Source organism: Onychostruthus taczanowskii, unplaced genomic scaffold (genome assembly GCF_017590055.1).
Source record: "Onychostruthus taczanowskii isolate IOZ18803 unplaced genomic scaffold, ASM1759005v1 scaffold8, whole genome shotgun sequence".
NCBI classification, from domain to species: Eukaryota; Metazoa; Chordata; class Aves; order Passeriformes; family Passeridae; genus Onychostruthus; species Onychostruthus taczanowskii.
Genome location: NW_024505892.1, coordinates 9,670,794 through 9,683,125, shown reverse-complemented (window position 1 = coordinate 9,683,125; position 12,332 = coordinate 9,670,794). Strand labels below are relative to the sequence as shown.

Here is a 12,332-nt window from a genome sequence, read left to right as displayed (position 1 = left end):
TTTCTGTGATGACTGAAAAGCTACTGCATGCTAGCTTTCCCAATTTGCAGCTTGGGAGAAGCAGAGGTATTACATAACCCAGTTTCAATGTGACTGCACTGCCTTTCAGCACGGATTTGAACTCTGCCCAGAGGTGCCACTTGGTTGAAGCATAAATGATCTGTTGTGCAATAGAAGCATATCACCTTTCTTCGATCAAAATATGATTGCGTGTTGATCCACGTGAAACTTGGTAGCTTGCCAGTTGTCTAGGATGCAAAACCTTCCTAAACTCCTGATTGAGATATCCACAATCTCCTGGTGAGAACATACTGCTCTCTGGGTGTAGTGTTTTGAATGTCTCTGGAGAGCAAGGAGGTGGCATGCAATCTGAAAGCAATTTGATAATCCTCAGCATTGTCTTGGGGAAAATGTCTTTTACACAGCTCTTACTGGGCAGTTTAGGTTCTCGGGAAGCTAATTTTAAAAAATGGAAAAACTAATTATATGGAACAGGCTTTTCTGTAGTAAGGCAGCTTCCACTGGAATATCTATGGAAGGGAAAGCATGACAGCCAGTGTCTTGCTTTTTTTGGGGAGAAAAAACTGATGAATTTCTGACAACATGCAAGAGTGTACCAGGTAGGATGGTGCTTCTCAACTATTTGAATTGAGGGGTCACTCAGCAGTTTGTATTTGATGTTTGGTGATATTGGTGGAAAAGAGTTTCTTATTGCTTAAAATTTTTTGGTTTGATAGGTGCATTGGTTTTGGGGATACAAGGAAAAGTATTGATAGAACAGTGAACATGAGCTGCAGACATGCTGGTCTTAAGTGTCTTTTGTCTGCTGACACTTAGAAGCAGGTTCCTGGCCAGATGTTTGAGTGTTGAATTATTTTGTTTAGTTGTTGCAAAATGTCTTCAAACTGTGACTTCAAAAACTGTTACAGGTAGAAATTCCCCTGTTAAACCATTCTTTTTCTCTCTTTTTTTCAGTTTTTCATTTCCTACAGACAGAGAAAAGCTAGTTTCCAGCAGCTGTCCTGTTCTTCCCTCCTTGCTTCAACTCCTAGAAAAGAACCAAGGGTCACAGTAATACTAATTTTTTTTTCTCCTTTGGTCTTTCCTGCTGTTGTTGCCAGGGTTTGTTCTCAATTGTAAACAAGTGGTGCAGGGAAGAAGGAGAGACGGGGGAGGAGTTCGGACTCACTGTGCAAATACATGCAGACATACTAATCTGAATTGATGCCTCGTTGAAAAAAATCACAGGTGAAGCAAGCAGCCAACAATGGCTCACTCAAAGGCTCTCTTAGTGCTGGAAAACTTCATAGGTGGCAAATTTGTTCCTTGTTCCTCCTACATAGACTCCTATAATCCGTCCACCGGAGATGTCTATTGCAGGGTTCCAGACAGTGGCAAAGAAGAGGTGAGTACTATCCACAGTACAAAAAAAGTGAAAAATGTTAAATGCATGTAACAATAACCTTTTGAGTGAGAGAGGCTGGAGGTGAGAAACAGAAAAATGATGACGTCAATGCCTAAACAAGTAAATTCTTGATTATATTGTAGTATTGTGTAATCTACTGCTGCAGCAGCAAATGCTGTCATTTTTTTTACATTTTGCTATTAGAAAGTTATGGTCTGGATTCTAAGCTGATGTGATTCAATAAAGCTTCAGTAACTTGAATGGAGCTCCATCAGCCCACATGGTGGGAGATGTCTTGTGCAAAAGTTCACAATAACACCCAGACAGGCTGTAAATATAAACAGTCTGTGAGAACAGTGTTTATTATCTTTTCTGTAAGTAAACTTAGAGGCACCATATGCAACTGTGTTCTCCCTTAGTGTCTTGATGATTTGCAGTTTTCATTTTAGAGGGTTTTTGGCTTGCTGTCTCTTCTCTGAAAATGGTAAAAAGCTTTCAGACCTCTCTGGTTTTGATGTTAGCAGTTGGATATTCAGTGGTTGTGAAGAGTGTGTTTCCTTATAACATACCCTGTCCTCTGCGTCTATAGGGTTTCCTGGTCTTGTGCTCCCTACTGGGGTGAATGTTTCCTGGAACATTGTACATATTCAGGCGTGGATGGGCAATGATGTTCACTGGGGGAGTTGCAGTTTCGTTGTTGCTGCTTTATAGGGGACCTTCAAGTCTGTGTCCAAAACAGTGTTTCAGACTTACTGAAGAGGAAAGTGACTGGACAAGCTTGGATAGCACAGAAGGCTTGGAAAATATTGTCAAATAGTGGACAGCATTTTGAAAATGTTTTTTTAAAAAAGAATGCTGCAGTGTGTACCTGTTCCCTTTGCTTGCATTTCAGCCTTATTGACAGCTTCTCTCAGCAGAAACCTTTGCACTGTAATTTCAACTGGGTAAATATTTGTTAGATGCTGATGACCAAGGGTTAAATAGTAACAGGTTGGGTTTGTTGGAATATATCTGTGTAAGTTCATTCCAATCCTAATTATGCCTGAAAACTTTGCTCTTTGATGTGCGGGAGGAAATCTTCCTGTCCATTCATATTTGCAAAATCATTACAACCAGAGAGATCTGAGAATGCCAGAGACTGCTGGTCACTTTAGAGATAAAGTTCAAGCATCCTAAGAGCAATGCTTTTCTCTTTCAGCTTTCTCAGTCAGTGTTTGTGTGTAGCAATGGGAACCCTGTTTAAAGACCTGTAAATTTGGTGAGTGCTTCAGTCCTATTTTAGATAACTGCACAAGAAGGTTGTGCTCTGCAGAGCTGGCATCCGCTGGGGACTGGTGGAATATGCTGAAGAAAATGCAATCAGTACTTGAGGTTATCTAGAGATATCAAATAAGCATCTAGACAGAGTTCAACAAAGGACTCAGGGTGCTGGTTTCTAGCAAGGTTCAATGTCCAGTTGCATATTATCTTGGTAAATTTTTCTGGGAAGTTAGGTGAAGCAAGGGGAGACAGTGATTTTGTTGGTGAACCCAGAGTTTAATACCAGGTCAGCTGTTGTGGCCATTTTAGCCACTTTCTGCCAAAAACACTGAATGTATTTTTTTTCTAGGAGTCAGTTTGTTCCCCAGATAGGTAACTTAAATTCTACATGGCAGTACCACAGCAAGGCGAGCAGGTGCTGTGTATATCCAAAAGACAGGCTGATGAGGACTAATTAGTGCTGGCAAATATCAACTTTAAAAACACTTCTCTTTGAAGTACCTGGCTGCTGCACATCATCCTCTGCAAAAGCAAACATCTTGTCCTGAGGGCAGTTCAGCATTTTGATAGCAACCTTTTATGATGGGTCTGGATTGTGTGTTGTTTCTCTGTGTCTGTCTCATGCAGAAGAGGAAAGCAGAAGGAAGTGTTTCAGACACAGGAGTTCATAGTTGAATTCTTATGCATACTTTCTTTGTGGCTTGACTTTCTTTGCTGGTTTGTGCTAATCAAACTAAGTAACTGTTTAACCTTTGTATGCTTAGTTCTTCTCTATAGATCTCTCTCCTTTTTTCCTCTTACATTTTCTTAATGTCTCTACTGCCACTTAATTCCTTCCTTTGCTAGTTTTTTCTTCTGCTGTTTGCGAAAAAGGAATATTTTCGTCCTTCTAAACCCACTGAAGGGTTAAATGCAGACAGTATTGATGGTCTCCTCTCCTAGCAGCACCTGGTGGAAAAGGCCACAGAGGAGAGGACAGATCAGCAGCAGCACAGGATGGGAGGGTGGAAGAAAAGTTAATTAGTGAAGGTGGTATGGTTTCACAGAGGGTGAACATTTCAGGCTAGCGTGGCATCTGCACTGGACTCACTCAGGAAGCTGCAGTTCCCCTTTCCCAGGCCTGGTTTGGTCCTGCTTCAGCTGTTCAGTGGCTGACAGCCTGCTGCCATCAGTACTTGAGCAGGAGGTTGTGGAACTACATTCGAAAGAGAAGAGTCTAGGTTTCTGAGCTTGGCCAGTGATCCATGTGACTCTCTGCATGTTGGTTTATTTCCCACCTTGCCCCCTGCACTGGTGTTCTTGCTTTCAAACTCTGGGTGTTATTTTTACAGGGCCCATAAATTCTGATGTGTGTGGGAGGAGGAAGGAGAAGGGGTAGATAGATTTTATTTTTTGCTTGCTTGAACTTTTGTGCCCCCATTAGTTAAAAAGTCTTTGGAGTAAATTATTTTGTGATGGTTTTTATATGACCTGTCACAATCTGAAGGAACAAATTCAGAACTCAGTTTTATGGAACTGGTGGAAAGGAGCCTTCAGTGACTTCACAGGGGCTTGCAATATGGCAACATTCAGAGAGGTCATAATGGTGTGATCAATATTACATCAGCATCCTCCTAGTTATTAATTTTGGCAGATTTCCCAAACTGGAGAAATTGTATGAGCAAAATTTTAGGAACTCAGCTTTGACAGCTTTGACTAAACCATCACTTTGATGCATATATTAGATATTGGGAGTATGGCATAAGTGTTACATAGGAAGCAAAAGCTGGGAAATAGGGCAGTTAGTTAGAATATGGAAGGATATCGATCACCATCTTTAGTTAGTGTGAGACTGGTAAACATGAAGAAGGAGCTGCTTATAAATCAACAGACAGATGCAGGTAACTTCCGTTTAAGAGTCCAGAGGAAATTATTGATGGGACAGAAAGCCTTCTGCTGAACTTTAATCCTTTGAAGATCGGTCTGCTTCAGAAAAGTGCTGGTAATCTGCCACTGTTCAGAAATGTCATGCTGAAGGACCGTGCATCAGTCATGTACATCTCAAGCAAAATACTGATAGGAGTGGTGTGTATCTGTATAAATGCATATAATGATTCTTACCTGTAGGCTTTGTTAGATGTCTGGTAAGAGAATTGACTAAACTCCCAGAGTTGAAAAAGGAACATTTTTTTTTTCTGTGAGGACATTAATGAATTTCTAGCTGTGATCAGGTAAGACAAAATTTTCCTCTGGGTGTCCATTCTCTAAATATATTCTTAGTCCTTGCTTGAACCAAATGATAGAAATCAAGAGCTAACTGAGCATCCAGCCCCTTACTTTCATCATTGCCTGTTGTGACTGAAGTCTTGTGTTGCAAGGGTTGTGCATGTTGAGACTGAAGCTGCATTTGCTCTGGGGAGATTCTTGCTCTTTCCTCCATGAGAAAAAAGATTTTTTTTTTGTTTTGGCCAGTGGCACCTGCTGATGCCAGTTGACCATTCCAGAATTTCTTCCAGGCCTGGAGGGTGGCCCACGAGTTGCTGTATTTGGAGAAAAACAAGAATTCCAGTGGAAGTTTCTTTTCTAGATATTCTGTTTCAGTAACACTTCTTGAGTTATGGGGTAGTGTCTTGATAACAATGGAGAAGCTCTAAGGAATTGTCATCTCCCCAGCAATGTGGCCTGGATTATTAGTCTCTGAAATATAAATTGCTGAGTGTTTAATATTTTCTTAAGCCTTTCATCAGCATTCACCATCCCTCTTTTGCTTTTTTAGGTGGAAGCTGCTGTCAAAGCTGCCAAAGATGCCTTCCCAATTTGGTCCTCAAAAAGTCCATTGGAAAGATCTCAGATCCTGAACAAGCTGGCAGACCTGATTGAACATGATCTGGAAGCGTTTGCACAAGCAGAGTCAAAAGATCAGGGTAAGAACTGGAACAGTTGTTCTCAAATAATTGTGCCTTGCTGAATATTGAAGTGGAGGATTTGGGTGAATTTTTTTTTTTTATGGTATGAGCTGTTGGAGCAAATTGGAGTAGATGTGCATGAACCTTGAGGAGGTTTTGGATTTGGGATTCCTGGGTGATTCTTGATTTTCAGAATTACTGACTTTGACTTCAGTTGTCAGATATTTGGAATTGCTGGAGGGGAGCTGTTGTCATTGACTACATTTGTACTGTGCTGGCGATTACTTGGGCACAGGACAAAAGACATTTCCCAAAAGATACACCAATCAACTTTGAGAGCAGGCTATAAAGCAGTGTTTCTGTCCATGATGACAGCAGCATGTTTGTTTTTGTTTCAGGAAAAACGATTACGTTTGCCAGAACAGTGGACATCCCTCGGGCTGTGCACAACTTCCGATTCTTCGCCTCTTCCATCCTTCATCACGTCACAGAGTGCACTGAAATGCCAACCATGGGCTGTGTGCACTACACCTCGAGGGCACCTGTGGGAGTTGGTATGATGATCCTCACATGCTGAAAAGCTTGGCAGAATGTCTGCCTCCGTAAGGGCTCAGCAAAGAGTTTTTGAAAGCATTTATTATCTCTGAGTCATGTGCTAAACATGGGCTTGTCTGCTAAAGCATCAGCAACTCCGTGTAAAGTCAGTTGTGTGACTTCATGGCAAAAAAAGAAAAAAAGACTCCATACCTAAAAAGCTTCATCTACTGCTCTCACCTTCACAGTCTCTCTTGTGTTTTGTCCGTGTGTGTCTGTGGGTGAGCATTACAGCTGTGGATCAGTGTGATGTGCAGAGCACTGAGCTCCTGCTCCAGTGGGCAGAGTGGGGTGCCCCTCTCCTTTGGGAATGCAGTAGTAGTCTGTGACCCGTGTGCACGTGGGTGAATAAACCACTCTAGCTGGGGAATTGCTGAACTCAGCCACTAGATGCTGCTGCTGCTTCAGAAGATAAAGTGGTTGTCCTAAGCTGACAAGTAGCCGCGTTGTAATGATTTCATTATTAGGTTATGTTATACATATAGTACAAATAACATATGACATTAAATATTTGTGAGTTCTCCACATTACACTTGAATTACTTAAAATGTAAAATTGGCTAACTTAGAGGACCCTATTAAAGCTTTTCTTGAGCAGTGGAGAACATGACTTTTTCTGGTAAAATTATTCTCGTAAGGAAAAGTCCCTCACTGAATCTGCTCCATCAAACAGAAAGAAATCCTGTGGCTTTTGTAAGGAGTCACACATAACAATTACAGATTTTTTTTCATAATTTCCTATTAATATGTGAATTGAAAATATTCCTAAAGGCAATTACTGAAAATAATTCTGGTCTTTCAGCAATTCATGGGAACAACAGTTTATATAGTGATAAATTTTGGCACTCATAAGTTAGACTAAAATTTATCTGGAAAATGCATCCTGTATATTATACAGAGTTTGTTTAATATTAAAACTGAAAAATAAAAAACAGCTTTAAAGAGCAAGACAAAGCAGGAATATTATCTGAGCTGGCACATTCAGCTTGGAGAAGAGAAAGCTCTTGGGAGACCTGAAAGAGAGCTTAAGAGAGAGAAACTTTTTACAAGGACGTGTAGGAATAGGACAAGGGGGAATGGCTTCAACAAGTGTAGGTTTAGATCAGATGTTAGGAAGAAATTCTTTACTGTGAGGGTGATGAGGCACTGGTACAAGTTGCCTGAAGAAATGGACAATGCACCAACCCTGGCAGTGTTCAAGGCTAGGTTGGATGTGGCTTTGAATAATGTGGTCTAGTGAAAGGTGTCCCTGGGGGGTTGGCTAACCTTGCATTAATATTCCTGCAAAACATTAAAAAACTCATTGAGAATATAAGATTCTGCCCTGAAGAAGCAGCAAAACTTATTCAGAGAACTCAGCTGATCACTTTTAGAACCATTTGCACAGGTCTTTTAAGATGTTATCTCCCTGTTTGCAGAGAAATGCTGAAAATTTATTGTACATATTGTCTGGAAATAAAAAGCCATGGCCAAATTCTCTTCAGAGATCTGAATTGGTGTATATAATTCTTGAGGTCAGAGAAATGAGTTTTGTATCCCAGCAGACTGACCTGTCTTTGTGGTTTTGTTTTGTAGCTGGTTTAATCAGTCCTTGGAATTTGCCACTGTATTTGTTGACTTGGAAAATAGCTCCTGCCATTGCATGTGGAAATACTGTGGTTGCCAAGCCAAGTGAGATGACATCTGTCACAGCCTGGATGATGTGCAAGCTCTTGGAGAAAGCAGGTAAGTCCTGCAGCATGCAAAGGAACAGGAATAGAATGGAAATGCTTTTCTGTTCACCGGGTGTTTTTTAGTTGAAATCAGAAGGGGCTCAAAGGCTTTGGGAAAGACTGCTGTAGCTGAATGTTCCACTGGAGAACAAAAGGCTTTCTCTGTCCTCATACTATCCTGTTTCCTATATCCAGCTATTGCTCATTTTTTCCCACTATCTTCTGATGAAAAGTTTTGCCCCTCATCTCCTAAGTCTGTGGTGCAAGAAAAGGAGCCATGAGAGAATAAAGGAGTGAGAATCAGCTCTTGGTAACTCTGTCACAGCTGTATTTGGTGCACTATTAATTAAAACTGGGAGAACAATTTCTTGTTCCCTGAATGACTGTACACTGCATCTCTGGTGATGCATGTCGGATATGTTTGATTAGTGGGACTGCTTTTATCATTTAACCCATGACCCATAGAGCTGTCTAACATTGTGCATTTCAGCTGCTACTGAAGTTGAGGGTTAGTATTTTTTGCCCTCAAGCTGCTGGTAACTTTCTAACTTCAAGGACAAAACAAAGTGAAGTGACAGCGTCAGAGAGACAGGAGGGTACAATGACTGTGTACCTTTGTTCCCATCAGGGGTGCCTCCTGGGGTGGTGAATGTTGTGTTTGGAACTGGGGCCAAGGCAGGAGAGGCCCTGGTGTGCCACCCTGATGTGCCTCTGATCTCCTTCACGGGCAGCACGCTGACGGCCCAGCGGATCACGGAGAAAAGCGCTCCACACTGCAAGCGCCTCTCTCTGGAGCTGGGAGGCAAAAACCCTGCCATCATCTTCGATGATGCCGACTTGAGCCAGTGCATCCCCACCACCGTGAGGTCCAGCTTTGCCAACCAGGTACTTCCCGCCCCTGTAACACACAAACCCCGTTGGCAGCAGGATGGGACCATGTCTGAGGGTTTGTGTGCATGCTGCACCTACCTTTGGATCTGAATCTCAAATTGTCAAGGTCTACTTCAAGATCGTGTTTGAGAAAATCCTAAGTAGAAAAATATGAAAAAGGTTTCATTATTCCATAAGGAGGGACAGAGAGTAATAAAAGGCTCTTCTTTGTGCTGTCCATCAGAAGATAACAAGGTGTTATTACTCCTCTCAAAGTACATACATTTCTTATCTCTCAGGGAAGTAGCTGCTTTAAGTTCCACTGAGTAAGAAAGTGGAAGCATGTTGATTTGTTAGAATTAAATTAGGGGACTTCCCCCAAAATTTTACCAACATTATTCTTCCCCCATCACCCCCCTCAGGAGAGAGCACCAAAGCCAGGAAACTATATCTGGGCAAATATTAGAAAAATAGCTTGGTATCAGAGAGAGATTATCAGGAAATGGAGAGAGATCATTCAGAGTTGGAAATCATGTTTCCTATAAAAAATGTTGGAGAAGATAACATGTAATTTATAAAATTAAATTACTTATGGTAGTGATTGCATGATACTGATACAGTTTTGCCTTTTCCTTCTTTTGTTTTTTCATCTGGAAAAAAATCCCACTTTGCAGTGCTGGTTAATGTAGTTTGTGCTCCCGAGGATGCAGGAGCACAAGTGAACTGGGTTGTAATTCCTAATATAGGAATGTCAATAGTGCAATGTATTATGAACCAATATTATTGATTTCTAATTTGTTTCTTTCTTTTTGGTAGGGTGAGATCTGTCTCTGCACCTCCAGGATCTTTGTTCAGAGGGGAATTTACAGTGAGTTTTTGAAGAGGTTTGTGGCAGAGGCCAAGAAGTGGAAGACTGGGAATCCCTCAGATCCTACAATCGATGTGGGAGCATTAATAAGTAAAGAGCATCTAGAAAAGGTGATGCTACATGGAGTTTATGTGATTTCATCTCATCTTTTAGAGGGCTATAAGGTAGTTTCAGGACTATGTGGGAAAGGATCTTGTCATCTCCAGGATCAGCTCTGAGGGATGATAACTCAAAGCCATTATAAGGTGTATTTTTAATGAGGTTTCTGTTATCTGTGGCTTGGGATCATGTGATTACTCTGAAAAAAAAAATCAAACTCCCTGAGGAAAATAATTTAAAATGGCAAAAGAACATTTCCTCCTGCTTGAATGAGATAATTCTAAGTCCTGAATTTATACTCACAAATCTTAGAGTTCAACAATATTTTCTTGGATTTTAATAGTGCATTTGCTAAGATCACTGATTTACCCAATAAGTTAGTTGACAAGGTAAGAGTTTTATTTTTACATCACTGGCAAAATCTGTCTTGTACAAAACAGTTTCCTAGAACTGCTTGCAGTAATTTGTAATGCTCTATGTGGGGAGAGCAGCTGAGATGGTGCGCAGTTAGACACTGTCTGCTTTAGTGGCTTATATGAAATGAAAGTTGTGTCAGAATTCAGGGAGAGCAAATGCTCATATCCCAGAACTCTCGGATGCAAGAAGCAGACTGAAAAACCACAGAGTGAGAGAAAACCAGACCTTTGATATGCTTCCCTGATGCCTCAGAAGGTTCTCCAGGTTCTTTTGTTCTGAAGTAGAGTAGCAACACCCACTGCCTGAGGTCCTTAGTCTGTAGCACCACAGAGAACTTCCAAGTTTTACCTACCAAGGTGCCTAAAAGAAGAAAAAGATAAGGAAGTCCTGTGGTATCTCTGTGGTCTTTCTCTAAGGAGAGAAACCAGGCAGAGACTGCAGAACAGAGAAGCAGATCAACAGTACATCCTATGTGTTCAAGGTAGCAAGCATATGGTAGCAGCAGCCATGGAAACATCTTTAATCATTTATTCATGAGATTATCTGTACCATTCTTCATCATGGCATGTAAACATTGAAAAGCCTTGCCTGTGAGGCAGGAAAATACTACTGATTGCTTGGAGTAAATGAGTGACGCATGGCAAACTGGGATACATGGCAAACTGCTTCTGGGAGAGGGGAGAGAGGCTCTGGAACCACTTGTATTTTCACCAAGGATCCTACCCTTTTGACAATACTTAGTGGGAAGGGCCAGCAGTGTTGTTTGCTAGGCTAGTAAGTGTTAGGAAAGAGAAAACAATTACTTTTTCAGCAAGAAATACACAGCTTTGCATACAAAGAAGCATTAACAACAAAATTTAGGGAATGCTGCCCTCTGTTGTAAGAGGGCAGCATGTTCCAGCTGGAATTGTTCAGGGGCGTCTGCTGATTTGTGAACTCTTGGGATTTGGTGTCCTTTAGCAATGATGTTTTTCTGCTGCTTCCCCAGGTAAGGACCTACGTGAAGAAAGCCCAGGCTGAAGGAGCCAGGGTCCTCTGCGGAGAGGGAGTGGATCCTTTGGCCCTCCCACCTGGCAACCAGAAAGGCTATTTCATGTTGCCCACAGTTATTGCTGAAGTCAAGGATGAATCTTGTTGCATGCAAGAAGAGATCTTTGGTCCTGTGACGTGTGTGGTAGCATTTGATACAGAAGAAGAGGTGATCAGAAGAGCCAACGGTGTGAAATATGGCTTGGCAGCCACGGTGTGGTCCGGCAACGTGGGACGCGTTCACAGGGTGGCACACAGGCTGCAGTCTGGATTGGTGTGGACCAACTGCTGGCTTGTGAGAGATCTGAACTTGCCATTTGGTGGGATGAAAGCCTCAGGCATAGGCAGGGAGGGAGCAAAGGATTCCTACGAGTTCTTCACTGAGGTCAAAACCATCACAATAAAGCACTGACATATGTCAACGGCAGTATTTTAGAGTGAAATAAATGACAGCAATTTGAGTTACCAAAAATGGCTCCTTAGAATACAGACTGCTATTATGGCCATTCCTTTCTTGAACTTTGGTCAAGTAATATCAATGACAGCTGAAAATGATCATCCCAAATGCAAATGTTAAAGTCAGTGTTTCATGTTGGATGAGAAGGTCAGTGTGGACTCCACAGTCAAGCCATCCCAAGCCAGATTACTTGCCTGTCTTACAGGTCCTAAATATTTTTGATATTTTTGATATTTCTGCCTCAAAAATCTGTCCCTTTAAGGCAGATTGGAGAAAGAGTAATATATTATAGTAGCTCTGGTTTGCGAATTACCTTGAGGGACAAAGTAGCAAGTACTATACATGGTGAGACTGACATTGTAAAGGGGAAATCAGCTCATTTTCACTCTAAACAGTGTGGTCCACGCATCCACCCATGTTGCACTTCACTGATATCAGACAAGGTTTGATACTACACTACACTGAAAGCCTGAGAAACTCTCTTCAACCTGCTAAGTGGTTTTAAACCGTGGGGTCATGACATTCTCTTGATATTCACAGAGACAATAAATGTTTTCATTATAACCTTCTTAGGGAGCTGAATCATCCTAATACCTGTTCTCTGACTATTTTGAAATTAAAGCCTTTTGTCACTTCAAGACCTCAGTGATAGTGGTTTTTACATTCCTGCACAAAAATATTGGCTGCATCACAAACAGCGTCACTCGTCTTTAATAGAACCCAGAATTTACTCCTGA

At 41.5% G+C, this 12,332-nt stretch overlaps 1 protein-coding gene across 1 annotated transcript; it reads left to right on the top strand.

Annotated features, from left to right (window-relative positions):
- The first annotated feature begins 1,244 nt into the window (after positions 1-1,244).
- Positions 1,245-12,117, top strand: ALDH8A1 (aldehyde dehydrogenase 8 family member A1). Its single transcript, XM_041423781.1, has 7 exons — positions 1,245-1,405; positions 5,421-5,568; positions 5,949-6,104; positions 7,719-7,868; positions 8,484-8,740; positions 9,542-9,703; positions 11,098-12,117. Exons 1-7 carry the CDS (start codon positions 1,268-1,270, stop codon positions 11,548-11,550), a joined length of 1,464 nt encoding a protein of 487 aa, XP_041279715.1. The 5' UTR covers positions 1,245-1,267; the 3' UTR covers positions 11,551-12,117.
- Positions 12,118-12,332: the final 215 nt, after the last annotated feature.